At 43.9% G+C, this 19112-nt stretch overlaps 1 protein-coding gene across 7 annotated transcripts in view; it reads left to right on the forward strand.

Annotated features, from left to right (window-relative positions):
* Positions 1-19112, forward strand: part of LOC140202761 (aldo-keto reductase family 1 member D1-like) — a 99118-nt gene that overhangs the window by 46955 nt on the left and 33051 nt on the right. For 6 of the 7 annotated variants that reach the window (XM_072268065.1, XM_072268066.1, XM_072268064.1 and 3 more), the window contains 2 exons: positions 4586-4753; positions 10493-10609. In XM_072268065.1, the coding sequence (XP_072124166.1) occupies positions 4586-4753; positions 10493-10609 (285 nt within the window). The remainder of the gene's footprint in view (positions 1-4585; positions 4754-10492; positions 10610-19112) is intronic. The other variant, XM_072268070.1, reaches the window with a different exon arrangement.

A 19112-nucleotide genomic window follows, 5' to 3' on the forward strand; every position in this document is an offset into this window, starting at 1 on the left:
GTGTAATAGGGAATATAAGGCTAGATGGAAGGAAATAGAATTTGGATTAGTTGACAGTTTTCCTCTACAGGCCTCAATAGGTGACAAAGGATTGATGGCCCAGTTGGAAAAATTTAAAAACAGTTGGATAAATCTTACATTAAAAGTATGGCAGAAGGTGGTTAATTCATGTGGAATTAATAACATGTTAAAACTCTTTAGATGGTGTACATATGATACCGAATTCCTTCCCGACAGAGGAGATAAAAGATTTGAGCTATGGATAAAGAAAGGTCTTACAACCTACCTCTCATTTATAGATAAAAGAGTATTACAAAGTTTCCAAATCCTGCAGGACAAACATGGCCTAGAACACAATGACTTTTTTTAGGTACCTTCAAGTACGAAACTATGTTAACCAGAGTTGTAGATATACAGACCTATCAACAGTAGAATTAGAATTTTTTAAGATTCTGAATTCGGCTTGCAGTTCAATACCTAGTAAATCAGTTTCTCGATTATATAATGCACTCTCCCATGCTAAAAATGTAAATACACTGTATATTAAAGAGAAGTGGGAGAAAGAAGCGGGGTTGGTACTTTCAGAGGAGGCTTGGGGGAAAATCTGCAGCTTTCAATGGTCCCCGACTAATTCTTTGACTTGGAGAGAACATTGTTGGAAAAACATTATAAGATACTTCAAGACCCCATATCAGGAAAAATATAAAGATACAAACGTGACGTGTTGGAGAAGGTGTGGCTCCAAGGAGGCAAATCATTTTCATATTTTCTGGGATTGCCCTAAATTAAGTCTATATTGGGAAGGTATTCATAGAACATTAGTTAAGGTACTTAGGTCTCAGATACCTCTGAACTTTGAGACGCTCTATTTGGGGCATGTATTGTTTCTTGAACAGAAGGAAGATATAAAGTTGCTGCAGGCCCTCTTAGCGGCAAGTAAGAAATCAATCACTAGAAAGTGGCTAAATCCAGTACCACCAACATTAGAAGATTGGCACGAAATTATCTTGGAAATATTTAAAACGGAAAAGTTGACTTACTCCCTGAGAATTCAAAAAGAAAAATTTTATCAAATCTGGAATAAATGGATTGAATATATAACCCCAATGCGAGCAGACTTTAGATGACTCTCCTAATGATTTATACTGCTCTTCTCATCAACACAGTAATATTGCTAACGTAAGCACCCCTAGTCTAAATGTTTGTTTTTTTTTGTTTTCTTTTGGAAAATAGAGAATTAACACAAGTAAAGGGAAAGATTTGGGAAAGGAATAAAAAATGAAAAAATGAAGTAAATAAGTACATAGGGATTGGATAATTATGTCTGCGGGCAGGAGCAAGCGTGAACAAATTAGGATATAAACACCTACAATGGTTGTTACATAGGCTTACATACAACATTTTGGACCAGTGGAAATGGTTCAGAAGGGTTATATGAAAACTATCATTACTATTTTTCTTAACAACTAATACCATTACTTAGCCTAATAGATTAGAATTACCACAGTACATAATTATCTATTTAAGTGTCTAATTTCCTTTTATATCATCTCAATGTGTACTTAAGAATGTATAAATAATTATAGTTTTATACATATAAAAAAATGGAAAAGGTTATATGTGTGAAAAAAGTACATGATATTTGTGAATTCCTTATCCAAATAAAAATAAAATTAAAAAAAAGAGAATAATGAAGATAAACATGATATTACTTCCTCCCGCAACAGACATAGGTTCACAGAGATAGACAGCGTGAAAACAGGCCCTTCAGTGTCAAGAAAAGGTCTCTTTTAAAATTATCCCCTCTCACCTTAAATCTATGCCCTCTTCTTTTAGTCTTTCCTGGCCAAAAGACTGTGAATACTCATCTTTACATCTCACATGATTTTATAAATCTCTAAAAACTCACCCATCAGCCTTCTAAGCTCCAGAGAAAATAGTCCCAACCAATCCAGACTTTCCTTATGACTCAAGTCTTTCAGTCCCAGTAACATCCTTGTGAATCATTTCTGCACCATTTCCAGCTTAATGCCATTCTTCGAGTTGGGTGACCCAAAACTGCACACAATACTCCAAGTGTGATCTCACCAACAACTTCTATAGTTGTAACATGACATCTGAACTCTTGTGTTCCACGCACAAACAGGAGAAAATCTGCAGATGCTGGAAATCTGAGCAACACACACAAAATGCTGGAGGAGCTCAGCAGGCCAGGCAGCACCTATGGGAAAGAGTGCAGTCGATGTTTTGGGCTGAAACCCTTCATCAGCACTGAAGAAATAAAGATAGAGAGTCGGAGTTAGAAGCTGGGAGGAGGGGAGGAAGAAACACACAGTGACACGTGAAACTGGGAGGGGGAGGAATAAAGTAAAGAGCTGGGAGGTTAATTGGTGAAAGAGATACAGAGCTGGGGGGGGGGAATCTAATAGGAGAGGACAGAAGGCGATGGAAGAAAGAAAAAGCTGGGGGAGCACCGGGGGAGGCAAGGAAATGAGATGTGAGTTCCAAGCCCTGACTAACAAAGGCAAGCATGCCAAATGCCACCTTCATGTACTGCTTGGAGGAATGGGTGGATTCAGATATGGTTATCGGTGTGGAAATCTGTTAAGTACCAGCATATTGTAATTCCAATCTTCAGATCGAGAAGTTATGTTGAATTTATAACAGGAAGGGTACTAATAGCATTCCTAAGATGAACTCACAAATATCATGCAGCCAAGAATGCAGGTTTCTGAAGAGCAGATTACACTGAAGTAGTCTCATGGAGTTTGAGTAAGCAAAGAGAAAAAATTGAGATTATGAAACAGATAAACTTTGCTGGACTTTTGGATACCCTTGTTAAAATGTCACAAGAGACATCAAAAATCAGTTGATGTGAAGCAAGAAAAAGCAGAAAAATGTTGTAAACACTCAATAACCATCGAATGTGCAGCTCCTCCCGTGGAGGGTCAGACACCCTGAGCCAGCAGACTGGTCCTGGACTTATTTTCCATCTGGCATTGTTTGCATTTTGTTGTTTGATTGTTGGGATTTTTTGTATTGCTATATTTATGCTCTATTCTTGGTTGGTGCGGCTGTAACAAAACCAAATTTCCCTCAGGATTAATAAAGTATATCTATCTATCTATTTAACTCAATTATCTGTGGAGAGAAAAGACCATACGACATAAAACATAGGAGCAGAATTACGCTATTTGGCCCATTGAGTCTTCTCTGCCATTCTTTATCAATTATCAATCTCAACCCCATTCTCCCATCTTCCCCCCCCCCCCATAACATTTAATGTCCTTACTAATCAGGAATCCATCAATTTCTGCTTTAAGTCTACCCAATGACTTGGCCTGGATAGCCACCTGTAGCAGTGAATTCCACAAATACGCCACCCTCAAGCTAAAGAAATTCCTCCTCAACTCTGTTCTAAAGGGATATCCTTCTATTCTGAGGCTGTGCTATCTGGTCCTAGATCCCCCCACTATTATAAATGTCTCCCCATGTTCGCTCTATCTAGGCCTTTCAAAATTCAATAGGTTTCAATAAGATTAGGCCTTCTCATTCTTCTAAACTCTAGTGAGTATAGGCTCATTAAAAGAGTTGATGTTTCAGTTAATGACTGCCTGCAAGCAGTTCCATATGTACATAGTGGGGTGGCATGGTAGTATAGTGGCTAGTGTCATGCTTTAGAACACCAGCAACCCAGGTTCAATTCCAGCCACTGTCTTTAAGGAGTTTGTACTATACGTTCTCACCATGATAGCGTGGATTTCCTCCAGGTGTTCCAGTTCCCTGCACGGTCCAGTTAGTAGGTTAATTAGTTATTGTAAGTTGTCCTATGATTAGGCTAGGGTTAAGTCGGTGGGTTGCTGGGCAGTGGGGGCTCATTAGGCCAAAAGGGCCTGTTCCGTGCTGTACCTCTAAATAATAAAAAAATAAATGATATGGTATTGCTTACGTCCCTATGGAGGGGTGCGATGCAACACTGAGTTGTAGGATGGATTGGAAGTTGGTTACAAAACTGAAAATGAGTCGCGGCCAGGGCAGGGGTTACCCAGATGTTTCCATGCTGAAACCATTATTACCCATCAGCGACATAGACACTGTGGACACAAGAACAGGATGTGTCTTCTAAATGTTTACATGACGCTGAAGTGAGAGTCTGTAGAGTGAGAGTTATCAGTGCACCGATCACTTCCCTTGGCTGCTTGTCCAAGGTACTCACTACCCTCTGTGTAAAGAAATTATTTCTCTGCTCTTTTTTAAATCTCTCCCCTCCGACCTCGTACCTTTGCCCATTAGTTTTGGCCTTCCCAACTCCGAGGAAAAGAATATGACCGTCCACCTTATCCATTCCCCTCACAATTTTATAAATTTCCATGCGGTCACCTCTCATTCTCCTGTGCTCCAGCTTGTTACGTATACCTGTTAAGGCCACGAAGGCAAGCAGCTCTGGGCTTTATGAATGCCATTGCCCACTTGTGTTCTCGAGGGGGAGAGGGTGTAATAACTAAACACTGAGCTCTGTCAGTCTGAAATAATTTGCAAACTTCTGTTCACTTTGTTTATATGCCGTATATTGCCTGTTTCACAGACTCCCAAGGATTCTTGTTATAATTCAGTCAAATTAGCAATCGATGTAGGTTACCGGCACTTCGACGGAGCATTGATCTATGGCAATGAAGATGAGGTTGGAAGGGCCGTTCAGGAAAAGATCACTGATGGGACAGTCAGCCGTGACGACATCTATTACTGTGGAAAGGTAATTCCATTCCAAGGGTCTCTCCCTCTCTCGAACTGCTGACTCTCAATTAGTTTGTTCCATGAATGTCTGGAGAACCAGCCTTTCCACCCAGTGGCTGCAGATACCTGAAAGCCAGCGCCAAGACACCTATGCAGATATGGTACATAGAACATGGAGTACAGGCCCTTTGACCAACGGTGTTGTACTGACATTCTAACCTACTCTGCAATCAATCTAACACTTCCCTCTTAACCAGCCCTCCATTTTTCTATCATAATGTGCCTATCTAGGTTTCTTAAATGTCCCTAGCAAAACATTTCACACACTCACCACTCTCTGTGTAAATAAAACTTACCTCTGCCACTCCCTACCAGACTGCTCCCGGTCTACCTTTTCTTTTTCACTAGTCCCCGGCTTACTTTCTGACTTTTCCAGCAGACTCTCCCCGCCGTCCTGACTACCCTTCTGGTAGCCTTTACTCGGGGCAACCTTCATTTTATGCATCAACGCATACTCATCCGCTAACTTAGCAGTTGCGGCTAACGTGGCTGCCTCTTTCTCATCGAGGTAGAGTCTCATACCCTCAGGGACACAACCTTTAAACTGCTCAATCAGGATCAGCTGTAGCAGTCTGTCATAATCCCCCTCTACCCCCTTCGAGGCGCACCAACGCTCACAATATGTCTGCATCTCACGGGCAAACTCCAAATACGTGCGGTCCCACTGCTTCCTCGCATTCCGGAACCTCTGCCGGTATGCCTCCGGGACCAACTCATAAATCCTGAGGATGGCCTCTTTTACCACCTCATACCTCTGGGCATCTTCCGCGGACAAAGCGGAATAAACTTCTTGGGCTTTCCCTTTCAGTACACTCTGAAGTAACACAGCCCACTTATCCCTCGGCCATTCCTGACTTATAGCCACTTTTTCGAAGTGGAGAAAGTACCGATCCACGTCGGTATCATCAAATGGGGGAACCAGCCTAACCTCCTGGGTCGCCCGGAACCCTCCACCTTGGTTCGGCACGAGCCCCTGCTCGGCCCTTAACCTTAACTTCTCCAGCTCGAATTCCCTTTCCCTCTGTTTCTCCTCTCTCTCCAACTGTCTGTCCCTCTCTTTCTCCTCTCTCTCCAACTGTCTTTCTCTCTCTTGTCTTTCTACCTCTCTTTCCTTCTCTTCTCGCTCCAACTGTCGTACCCGGAACTCGTGCTCGAGTCTCAGTTTTTCAAGCTGTACCTGTACCGCGTGTCCAGCAGGTTTTTCAATAGACACCACTCCCAGCTCGCCTTGGGGAAACACACCCTTAGATACATAGTGCCCTACAATAGCTCTGTGTATCTCCTCCCTCTTCATTGTCGACTTCACCTTAGCAAGATTCAACCGTTTGGCCACAGCTACCAATTCCGATTTCCTGGCATTCTCTAGTGCCTCCAAGGTCGGCGCCTTTATAAATTCCTCAGCCTCCATTTCTGCTGTTTGTCTTTTCTTTCTTTCGGGAATTTTAACCCAACCAATTTACTCCGTCCCAAATTTAGCGTTCAAAATCCCGGACGAGAACCCCACTTATGTTACATACCCCGTAACTGGGTTGCCAAACCAGCAGAAATGGATCACTCAGTTGGAGTCTGGATTACTAGAACTAAGAAAGTTTTATTAAAGAAACAAGCAACACAGTAATCGAAAGGATAATAAATGCAACAGTTCAGCAATGATAACCACACATGTGCACAGAATTAAGATAACAGCATCAATCAAGCTCTATCGTTGTCCAGGGATAAATGACCAATTTCAAAGTGACACAAAGTTCAGTCCAATTTAGTAGTGCAGTTCGCAGTAATCGTTGCCATGGCGATGGACAACATGGGGGGAGAGAGAGAGAGAGAGAACGGGAACGACTGATCATTCAGAAACGGCTTCCACTCACAGACCGGTGATAATTGCTCACAAGCAGCTTTTGGGCAGGTCCTTGGTGATGTCACCTGAGGTCACCGACTGTGACCCCTCCTCCAGATGCGGTCGATCCTCTGCAGTGAACTCGGCACCCAAGCAAGGGCGGACACACACCGTGTTCCCGCTGATCGTACCCATCCACCCTGTGCGTTGTCCGGTACTTCCCACCGACTCGTGAGAGGTGCACCGCTTCCAGGGTCTCGTTACCTCGGGTTTCGTGTGTCCTGCCTTAGCGAACCAGTCCCTTTTTATCCCCCTGCTGGGGTATCACCTGTCCATCACTTCAAACAGTTCAGGGTTCAAAGGGGGAGCCGCTCTAGACAGCTCTCTCTCCCGTCCCTTCATTACACATCTCCAAATGCTGCTCCATTGTCTTGCTTATCTCTCTCTTGAAGACAGGTGGCAGACCAACTGCTGATCACACAGGACAGCTAACATCTTATCTATGTGTATTCTCGTCACAATTCTAACTCCTCTTTCCTAATCACGTCCAATGAAGTTACGTTGCCTTTTCATGATCTCATACATTATTTCTCTTTTTGTGTTTGTTCATGACATCCTCGTCAGATATTCGTTTCATCCATGATATTGTTTGCATCCACCTCAAAAACCACATCTCTGCTGCTACAATTCGTTTCCTCATGTTACTAGATATCGTCCAACATTCTGAGCCATATAACATAACTGGATAAACGTAACATTTCAGTACTCTGAACCAGGTTGTCATGCCTAGTTTAGTGTTAGTCAGTATACTCTTCATTCTCGTAAAGGTGTCTTTTGCCAACCATATTCTTCTTTTGATGTCCATGTGTCACCTGCTATCTGATGTCACCCAGCTTCCTAAGTAGCAAAAGTTCTGTACTTGTTTTATGTCTTCCCCGTTTATTCTCATCCTGCAGATAGGATTCTCCTTCTTTTTCGATATCACCATACATTCCGTCTTTTTGCAATTGATAGATAGACCCATTTTTGCACTTTCTTCAACAATTATATCTATTAAGTTTTGTAGTTCTTCCTCCGTACTTGCAATTAACACAGTGTCATCTGCGTATCTGAAATTATTGATGTTTTCACCGCCAACTTTGATTCCCCAAGATGCCTCTTATTTTTTTGTAGTATTGTTTCACTGTACACATTAAACAAATCAGGGGAGAAAACACACCCTTGTCTAAAGCCTCTCTTGATTTTCATAAATTGACTCACTTCTCCATCTATTCTCACAGCAGCAGTTGGTTCCCAGTACAGATTTCTGATTAGGCGGAGGTCTTTCGAATCTAGATCTAGTCTCGAGTTTCCTGTAATATTTCAAATAACTTATTGTGCTTCACTTTATGAAATGCTTTTGTGTCGTCGATAAAACAAACAAACAAATCTTTTTGCATCTGAATAGCTCATTCTGATAGTATCCCTAACATCAATATTGCGTTTCTTGTACCTTTGTCTTTCACAAAACCACATTGCTCTTTACCTGTTTCAACTTGTATCTTACTTTTAGCTCTTGTCATCAAAGTTCTTAGAAGTATCTTGGTGATATGACTCATTAAACATATGGTACTATGTAATTCACATTCTATTGCTCCAGGTTTACCATCATGGGAATTAGTGAAGTTTGTCGGACAGGTGCTGGAACATGTCAGAATAGAAATAAAACACTTAATTTATTCTTGTGGAACATCCCATACTAATGGAGTAGGAATTCTTATGGATGAAAACATGGCAAAAAGTGTTTTTAGGACATTGGGCAATATCAGAAAGAGTGCTTCTTGTTAGATTCAGAGGACAACCACTTGATTTAGCAATTATACAGGTATATGCACCAACAATAGATGGAACAAATGAGGACATAGATAAATTCTATGAAGAGCTTGAACAAGCAAAGAATGGATGCAAATCTCAAGATATTGTTATTGTCATGGGAGATCTAAATGCTAAAGTAGGACAAGGTGCTGATGGAAATACCATAGGAAAATTTGGACGAGGGGAAAGAAATGAAAGAGGTGAGAAATGGGTAGAATGGTGCAAGTTGAATAATCAGGTCACTATGAATACCTACTTTAAGAACCATTCAAGACACTTGTGGACCTGGAAGAGTCCAGGTGATAACACCAGAAATCAAATTGACTTTATTACTATAAACCAAAGATTTAGAAGCTCAGTGACTCAATGCAAAACATATCCAGGTGCAGACTGTGATAGTGACCATAACCCAGTAATATGTCATGTAAAAGTAAAACTTAAAAAACTAAAGAAGCGAAAACCTGAACAATCCCTTGACTACTCGCAATTAATTAAAGAAGAAAACTTAAGACAAAAATTTACAACTGAAGTAAGGAATAGATTTCAAAGTCTAGAAATAGAATCTGTTGAAGATGATAGCAATCATGTAGAAATGAAGTTTAACTCTCTGAAGGATGCCTTAGTAGAATCAGCAAAGTCAGTGATTCCTAAAAAAGGAAAAAGCACAAAGAATAAATGGATGACAGATGAAATCAAAAATCTAATTGAAGAAAGGAGACAGAAGAAAGCAAATCCTATAGAATATAAGTCCTTAGATAAAAAAGTTAAAAGCTTATGTCAGAAGGCCAAAGAAGAATGGTTAAACCAGGAACGTGAGCAAATAGAAAGAATCCCTGTTACTGATCCAAAAAGGTTACATCAACAAATCAAGAATATCACTGGTAAAAAGCTCCTCTGTTCTTCAGATGGATGTTTGAAAGCAAAAGATGATACCATTATCATGGAAAAAGATGAGATTATGAACAGGTGGACTGAGTATGTTCAGGAATTGTTTGAAGACAATCGAGGCGAAACACCAGAAATTAAGAAGAACATTGAAGGTCCAAATATTTTAAAATCTGAAGTTCATAATGCAATGAATAAGATGAAGAAAGGAAAGGCAGCAGGTCCTGATGAATTAGGAATAGAACAAATTATTACCCTTGAAGATTATGTCCCAACCTAAGAGTCTTTTAAATGTCCCTAATGTATCTGTCTCTACCACCACCCCTGGTGGTGCATTTCACACACTCAGCACTCTGCATCTCCCCAAAACTTTCCTCCACTCACCTTAAACTGATTTCCTCTGGTATTGGCAATTGCAGTCCTAGAGAGGAGGTGCTGGCTATCCAATATCTATGTTTCTCATAATCTTAATACAACTCCATCATCCTCCTTCACTCCAAAGAAAAATGCCCTAGCTTGTTCAGCCTCTCCTCATAAGATATGTTCTCTAATGCAGGTAGCATCCTGGTAAAAAAAAAAATACATCTAAGCAACACGTTCAAAATGCTGGAGGAGCTTAGCAGGCTAGGCAGCATCTATGGGAAAGAATAAACAGTTTACATTTCGGGCTGAGTTGGCTCATTAGATCCACCTCTTTGAATATTCCTGGTCTGAAGTATCGATTTCCAGCAGCGTGTCAGCTTATTAGCTTATGAATCAAACATGACTCTGTGACTCAAAAAAGTCAACAGTTGAATTTCAGGTCATGAAGGGTGTCATCCTGAAGGGTCAACCCTATATTTCTCTCCACATTTGCTGCCTGACCTGTTGAGTTCCTTCAGCCGTTTGTATGTTGCACCAGATTCCGGTACCTGCAGTCTCTCAGTTTTCTGTGATTCAGACATTGTACATTTACCATGTGCATGTTCCCCCTTCTCCCACAACACAGGAGCCCATACAGCCTTTAGGCTCGTCCTGAGATTCAGCCATGAACACAGCTACAGCATATATGCATAATGAAGATAAGAAATCCTGGATAAGCTGATTCAGATTGCTTTTCTAATATCAAGCTTGTCTAACTTACAGCTTTGGAACACATTCCATCCCCCAGAGTTGGTAAGGCCTGCCCTGGAAAAGTCTCTGAGACTCCTGAAGTTTGATTACATTGACCTGTACATTATTGAGCTGCCGCTAGCCTTTAAGGTGAGATCTTGAAATCTATAGTGCTGTCTAAAGAAGTTGCTTTTTCATCTTCCTCTTCAGATCTCTGTCCGCTTGTCGCTGGCTGTCTTTATCAGCTTCAGACTGAGTCAGGTTTACTTATCACATATATGTCAAAACATACGGTGAAATGCATCATTAGTGCTAACACCCAATACTCATAGTGATGTGCTGGTGCAGCCCACAAGTGTTGCCACATCTTCTGGCACCAACTTGGTATGCCCATCAATGCTCAGCAGAACAGAGCACACAACAAGCAACAAAACAACAACAACCTCCCTCCCACCCACACACGTGGACAGCCCTCCAGGTCTTCAGTCTGCAGTCTTTAGCCATCAGGCAATGATTTCCAGACTTTCAAGCCTTGATCCTCAACATTGACCCCTAGGCTAGCCGACAACAGAATCGCAAATTCCAGGCTCGATCTCCAAGTATGCCAACTAACCGACCCACATCACCTCATGCGTCCTGCTCGCAAGGGCATGCGCCAGTCTGGGACAGCCCACAGATGTCTTCTGCCCCATGTCCACCACACTGGCCTTCACCTAAATATTCCTTCTTCACATGAAAGCATAGGTTGTGAAGCTCGCACTGGACCTTAAATGTGCCCTCAGCTGCGATTCCGCCCCCCCCCCCATTTCTACAGTGCTGCTCCATGGGACATTGCGACTGGACGGAGTCCATGGATTCAGCAAAGGTGGGTTTTAGTGTAAAATATTAGATTAGATTAGATTATGAGGACACTCAATTCTCGTTTATTGTCATTTAGAAATGCATGCATTAAGAAATGATACTATGTTCCTCCAGTATGATATCACAGAAACACAGGACAGACCAAGACTAAAACTGACAAAAACCACATAGTTATAACATATAGTTACAACAGTGCAAAGCAATACTGTAATTTGATAAAGAACAGACCATTGTCATGGTAAAAAAAAGTCCCGATAGCCCATCATCTCACACAGGCGGTAGAGGGGAGAAACTCTCCCTGCCATGAACCTCCAGCGCCGCAAACTTGTCAATGCAGCACCCTGGAAGCACCCGACCACAGCTGACTCTGAGTCCATCCGAAAACTTCAAGCCTCCGGCACCAAGCACCGAGAACCATCTCTGCCGAGCGCTTCAACCCCGCCCCAGCTGCCGAGCAACAAGCAAAGCCGAGGACTCGGGACCTTCCCCTCCGGAGATTCTGGATCACACAGTAGCAGTGGCAGCGAAACAGGCATTTCAGAAGTTTCACCAGATGTTCCTCCGTGCTCTCACGTCTGTCTCCATCAAATCAGGATTGTGCACGGCACCTTACTTGACAGATAACAGATATTCATCACCGGAGTGGCCGCTGCGCGCTGTGTCGCGCCGCCATCTTCTTTATGTGGCATATTCAAAATTGAACGACTGAGTTGGTCACACAACCTACAAGATTAGTGTCAATGGCTGTTTCATGGTTAGCACACTCCATTTTGTACAGCTCCACAACTAACTCTTGAACTGAGGAATAACATACCTGGATTTCAAAGGGTGTTTACATATACTCATAAGACAATTTTCTCCGTAAGTCAGAAAATACACAGAATTACTTGATAAAATTATACAATCAGCATCAAAATCAGGTTTACTATCACTGACAAGAGAAAATCTGCAGGTGCTGGAAATCCAAGCAATGCACATAAAATGCTAGAGGAGCTTAGCAGGTCAGGCAGCATCAGTGGGAAAGGGAAAACAGTTGACTATACTCTTTTCCATGCTGTGTACATACATCTACTGATGCCTCTGGACACATTTTCAGTGATGTTCCTGGAATCATCGAGTGTTTCGGGTCTTTCAACATCATACACCCTCCTCCAGGTGACCCAGCCGGGGCTGATCAGACCCCATCTTGTGTCCAGATGGCTAGCTACTTATGACTCCATGGCTTCCCTCTTTTGAGCCACAGCCATCTTGAGGCCCTCTCTGCTGCATTGGTGGTACTGCGGATGGCCCTCCTCTTCCTCTCTCCCTCGATGCCCAAGATGCTGAAGGCTCTGGCTAAGGAATGGGCTGCGAATTCCCTACATCCAACCTCCACTGGGAGACACCTCACTCTCCATCCAGCCTGCTGATGCTTGCTGACCAGTCCTTAAAGGCCTCTGCCAAGCGATCTTCCCATGGGACTGTCAGCTCCAGCAGCACCACTTGCTTAGTAGACTCAGACACAAGGACAATGTCTGGTCGCAGGGTGGTGGCTGCGATATGGCTGGGGAACTTCAGCTGTCGTTTGAGGTCCACCAACAGCTGCCAGTCCCTTGCAGACGTCAGGATACCTGACCTTTTGGCGCGTATTGGCTGCTCCCCAGTTCTGACAAAGGCGATGGTCTGCTTGGAGGGTCGGGACCGCTTTGCCCACTCAACACCTGCACTGATGGCTTCAGCGATGGTCTTCAGGACCTGGTCATGCCTCCATTGGTACTGTCTCTCACCAATTGCCCTTGCACAGCCGCTGAAGATGTGCTCCAGGGTTCCTCACTTGGAGCACAGTGGGTACGCACATGACTCTGCCTTGCCCCATGTGTGCAGGTTTGATGGGCTTGGAAGCACATCGTACACTGCCTGGATGAGAAATTCGATGTGGTGTGGTTCGGCTTTCCAAAGATCAGCCCAGGTCACTTTCCTCTCAACCACATTCTCCCATCTTGTCCAAGCTCCCTGTTGCTTCATTCCCACCGCCTTGCAGGCTCTCGTCTCCTCCACTACTGCCCTCACCTCCTCCTGAACTAGACAACGCCTTTCCTTCCCTCTGATGTCCATTTCGGGAGTTGGAAAGGATCCTAGCCCAGCTCAGCCTCGTGTGACCACTCCCACCAGCCTCCTGTGACGCAGTCTTGCCTCTGCCTCCTGAACAGCTTCCTCTGCCCTCCACTTCCTACCAGTACTTACTTGGATCCCTGCTCCAGCCACCTTCGGGTCACTTGAGTCCCTATACTGTAGCACTTCTCTGGCTCTTGTTACCTTGAGTTCTTCCTCCAAGGATTTGAAGGGCAGTTGCAGTTTGTTGTGGTGTTCATAGAATGCTTACTGAGTTCCTCCGGCACGTACGCGTGAAATTTGTTGTTTTATGGCAATAGTACATTGCAATACGTAAAAAATACTATAAGTTACAGTAAAAAATACATTTTAAAAACTAGTGCAAAATGGGAGCAAGTTAGTAAGGTAGTGTGCATAGGTTCATGGACCATTCAGAAATCAAAGCTCAAAATAAAATTTATTATCAGAGTACATGCATGTCACCATATACAATCCTGAGATTCTTTTACTGTGGGCATACTTAGCAAATCTGCAGAACAAATGTACAAACCCCAATTCCAGAAAAGTTGGGATATTTTCCAAAATGCAATAAAAACAAAAATCTGTGATATGTTAATTCACGTGAACCTTTATTTAACTGACAAAAGTACAAAGAAAAGATTTTCAATAGTTTTACTGACCAACTTAATTGTATTTTGTAAACATACACAAATTTAGAATTTAGAGAGGAGTTTCAGAGCCCATCCAGCTAAACCGGGAACGAGGTTGAATCAATTTAAATGCTGTACCGATTTGGAGAGGTGGAGTACAGCTGCAGCCATGGGCTGGGCAGTGAGGTCTAGACCCGTTGCATATCACTGCGGCAGGGCCCAGGTCCTAGTGCGGGGTATGACGCAGTGTTCGGACAATTTATGTTACATCATTTCACTGACTGTTCTATTTATTATAAGTTATTATAAATTACTATGATTGCACATTTAGGTGGAGACCTAATGTAAAGATTTTTACTCCTCATGTATGTGAAGGATGTAAGAAACAAAGTCAATTCAATTTAAATGCCGACCCAGATAAACTAAAAGGGCAGGATGTAGGGACAGGAGGTAAGGGTTGCACTGCTTCTGATCATCTTCTGCAATGTTTATTTCTCACTCCATGACATTGAGGCCGTGATTCTGCTCCAGCTGCTATGCGCTTTGTGCTTGTGAGCTTTGCGGCAATTTTCCCTGCCAGGTGATGAACTAAGACTGAGGCTATAGGCCCACTCCAGCTGGTCAGGCTCTGGGTCTATGCACTCAATCTGGTTCGGAATGCTGTTGCTTGTTTTTATTGTTTGCATGATTTGTGTTTTTTTTCCTCTTTCTCTGTACAGTGGGTGTTGGTCTTTTTTTAGATTGGGTTCTTTCGGGTTCCTTGCTTTGTGGCTGCCTGTAAGCAGGCAAATCTCAAGGTTGTATAATTTATAGATTGTATAATTTATATAAATCTACCTTAAGTTCTTTGAAAGGCTATGGACACCGTGGCCACCCAGAACTTCCTGTTCTCTATCACAGAGGTGTTAGACAACAGCAAGAGGAAGAGCCTCCAGCCCTGGATTGGCTGATTCATTGACTCGAATAAAACTAGCAGATGTGACGGCTTACTGGCTGAGTTGTACTTGGCTCCAAAATGGACTTTGGGGACCTAATCAAGAATTGGATCCAACTGCTCTACACATACATCTGTAGCGCAATCCAAATCAATGGGTGGAAACGGATAGCTTCCCCATCAAATCTAGAGTCAGGCAGGGTTGCCCACTCTCCCTGTTTTGCTTGTGTGCTGCATAGGACCCTTTACCAAAGCCATCAGGAAGGACAAAAGCATATGAGGGATGATGTTGTCAGGCAACGGAGGAACGCCAGTCCTCCCTGTACATGAACAATGCCACTGTCTACTGCTCAGATCTGAGGTCAATTTGAGTTGGCATCAAGGGCCAGAGTTAACCGCACGGAGAGTGAGGCCATGATCGTCGGCAGCTGGGAATCTGAAGTGTGCAACTAGAATTGGCTAGAGTGGACTGGGAAGGTAAAACATAAATTGGGACTGCGGGAAGGCACTCCCTGTCAATGACTGGGTAGAAGCTGGTCATCAGGTGTGAGGTGATCTCAGGGTAGTTGTACTTGGTGCAGGTATGGGCCCATCCCCTGCTTCTCCAGCTTGAGAATCACCAGAACTGTCTTCAGGCTCACCTGAGGATCTAAGAATGGAGCAGGTCACACAGGCCACACTAATCCCTGGAGAACGGCAGCAAAAACGTACCCAATACTGCCATAGACCTTTGTGTGTGGTTGCATCAGGCTGTGTATGGAACTTAAATACGTAGAAAACAAGTACTACCACATACCAAGGTGCTATCTGTCCCCAGTGTTGCAAAGGATGGGTCTGGCCTAATTGCCGCACAACATCCCAGTCAGCTGGTCGTTGCCACACTATCTGTCCTTCGTGGAAAAGTTCTTCCAGTCCAACACCTTTAACCACAAGTCCATCAAGCAGTGGTCAGCACAGCACGTTTTGCAGACACTTCAGAAGAAGGACTTGATGGAAACAGTAGGGCAATTCCCTGATCAGACTGTCCAAACCATCTGGCAGAATGCCTCATCACCAGACCCCACTAACAGGAACCAAGACCTTGCCTGGCTGGCAGTGTTGACCATTCATCAATGAAGCTAGTTATGAAACTCACTACGCAACACCTAATTAATCAAAGCTCGCACCTTACTGTCTCTGCGCAGACGGCGAAGTAACTATGTTAACCCTGGGCCAACAATTTAGAACATGACTTCTACTGTTCCTCTGTACCAATACACACTCAGACCACTATTCCAATTTATAACACCAAAATAGGGGATCTCCTATTGGCCAGACAATCGATCCTTCTTCTCCCAGCCCCTGGTGTGGGGTTCTTCCTTGAGATGGTGAATTTCTGAAGTTATCACTACCTTGTATCTGAAAACCTCTGTTTTGATATTCATTGCTTACCATTTCAAATGTTGCATTTTAGTGTTATTGGCTAAGGGTCATCTGACTGACCTTTAACGCCTTCTTATTGGCTCTGGTCCAAACCAGATTCCATTTATTGCCCTTCTTCTGCAAATGACAACTGATAGCTAGTAATTTATGCTCTTTGTTTTAAATCAGTTATAAAGCCAGTAACTAGTTTGAATCAATCAGGGCAGACACAGATCCCAACAGTCACAAACCTGATGTTATATCCAACCAAAAACCTGATGTTATATCCAACCAAAGAACACCTCACAAATAACTTCTTATTTGGAAATAATCTCTAGTCCATCAGATTTCCTTGAGCATCATTGTGTCTACTTTAAAACACCAAAAGCCAAGCAACTCTGATTCACAAAATGGAGGATGTAGAGCAGCTGTACAAAATGGCAGCCTCCATTCCTTTGACCCCATGAACAAAGAATTGGTTTGTCTGCTTCTACTGTCCTTGATCCATTTGAGTTTGACTTCTTCTTCCATATTTTAATTCTTCCATGGCCAACTGCGGTGAGAGAGGTCTCCCTGTAAGCCCAGAGCATCACTCTCACCATGCGCTGTCCACGGGATAACAGCAGTGGGGAACTGACCTCACCTCGTTGCGGACTGTGAATCTATGAGGACAGTGTGGAGAAAGATGTAAGGGCCGAGCAGTTGAGTGACAGAGGACTCTCTCATCCACGAGCTGTTTCATTGGAGACAAACATCAAGTGCTGCTGGCACATCATCAACTTAGTGAAAGACGCATTTGGTCTGCATGAAAGTTGTTGGTCAGCCAGGATATCGAGATGTCCATGGAGGAATGCTGCCAACTGGCACAATCCAAGTTGCAGCAGTATCTGTATGTGTGTGTGTATACATGTAACTGAGTGTGCAGTGTGTGTCCATGTACCTGTGTATATATACAGATTAGGGGTGTGTGTGTGTGTGTGTGTATGTGGATTTATGAACATTTGGAGAGGCATAATATGATTAGGAGTAGTCAGCATGGCTTTGTCAAAGGCAAGTCATGCCTGATTGAATTTTTTGAGGATGCGATTAAACACATTGATGAAGGTAGAGCAGTAAATGTAGTGTTTATGGATTTCAGCAAGGCACTTGATAAGGTACCCCATGCAAGGCTTATTGAGAAAGTAAGGAGGTATGGGATCCATGGGGTCCTTGCTTTGTGGATCCAGAATTGGCTTGCCCACAGAAGGCAAAGAGTGGTTGTAGATGGGTCATATTCTACATGGAGGTCGGTGACCAGTGGTGTGCCTCAGGGATCTGTTCTGGGTCCCCTTCTCTTTGTGGTTTTTATAAATGACCTGGATGAGGAAGTGGAGGGATCGGTTAGTAAATTTGCTGATGACACAAAGGTTGGGGGTGTTGTGCATAGTGTGGAGTGCTGTCAGAGGTTACAGTTGGACAGTGATAGGGTGCAAAACTGGGCTGAGAAGTGGCAGATGGAGTTCACCCCAGATAAGTATGAGGTGGTACTGTCACAGTCTGGTCCATGGACTCTGGACTTTGGGTCTTCCGGCTGTCCCTTGTTTCAGTTGGGCTTAATCATAGGCACCTGATGCTCGTCTTGGGGCTGGGAATATAAGTGACCCTGGGTTCAAGTGTGGTTGCTGGTTCATCTCGTCAGTATCCCATCCTCGCCTCTGTTGGGCAAGTCAGGCCATCTTTCCCATTACTCTGCAATGGATCTGTCCCTTCCTATTCTTGCCTCCATGGGGTAAGTCAGGCCTCCTTTGTGACTGTTCCCTTCCCTTCTCCTTCCTTCTGCAACCTTACCCAGCAACCTTATCAAGTTCTATCACCGGAGTGAGACCGGAGCCTTGCTGTGTCAAGATAAAGAACTGTCTATCATTGAGTTGGAACTGTCACTGTGTCCACACCTGCGCTAGGTAGGTTCGGCCGTTTGCCACTACCTAGTGTTGCGTACCGTCTCTGTGTCCATGCCTTTGCTAGGTAGGTCTGGCCATTTGCCGCTACCTAGTGTTGGGAGCTGTCTCGTCATGTTCAGCATTCTGTGTAGAATCCCAGCCCTAAGTTCAGTTCCCAAGGAGGGGTCCCGGCTCTGTGTTCCATGTCCCGGTGTTCCTGTCTCTCAAGTCCAAAGCTTTGTGTTACCGTGCTCTAGACCAAGGCTCTGTGCTCCTATCCTCCCCAAGACCAAGGCTCTGTGTTCTGCATTCCTGTCGTCCCGAGTCCAAGGTTCCGAGATTCCTGTCATTCCAAGTCCAAGGCTCCTGAGTACCAAGTCAAGGTTTGTGTTCTTGTCCTGTCCCTGTGTCCCCTCATCCTGTTCCTGAGTACCAAGTCAAGGTTTGTGTTCTTGTCCTGTCCCTGTGTCCCCTCATCCTGTCCTGTCCCTGTGGCCCCGTCCAGTCCTGGAGTCCGAGCCTGAGTCAAGACCCAGGTTCTGGGTCCTTGTCCAGTCTCTGGCTCGGAGTCCGAACCCAAGCCTCATCATGTCCTCGCCTCAAAGAACCCAAGCCTTGTCATGTCCTCACCTCGAAGAACCCAAGCCTCGTCATGTCCTTGCATCGAAGAACCCAAGCTTCATCATGTCCTCGCCTCAAAGAACCCAGGCCATGTCCAGTCCTGTAGCCACGTCATGTCCTCGCCTAGTTCCAGGGACAAGCCCAAGTCAAGACCCAGGTTCTGGGTCCTTGTCCAG

Source organism: Mobula birostris, chromosome 9, assembly GCF_030028105.1.
Source record: "Mobula birostris isolate sMobBir1 chromosome 9, sMobBir1.hap1, whole genome shotgun sequence".
Taxonomy (NCBI): Eukaryota; Metazoa; Chordata; class Chondrichthyes; order Myliobatiformes; family Myliobatidae; genus Mobula; species Mobula birostris.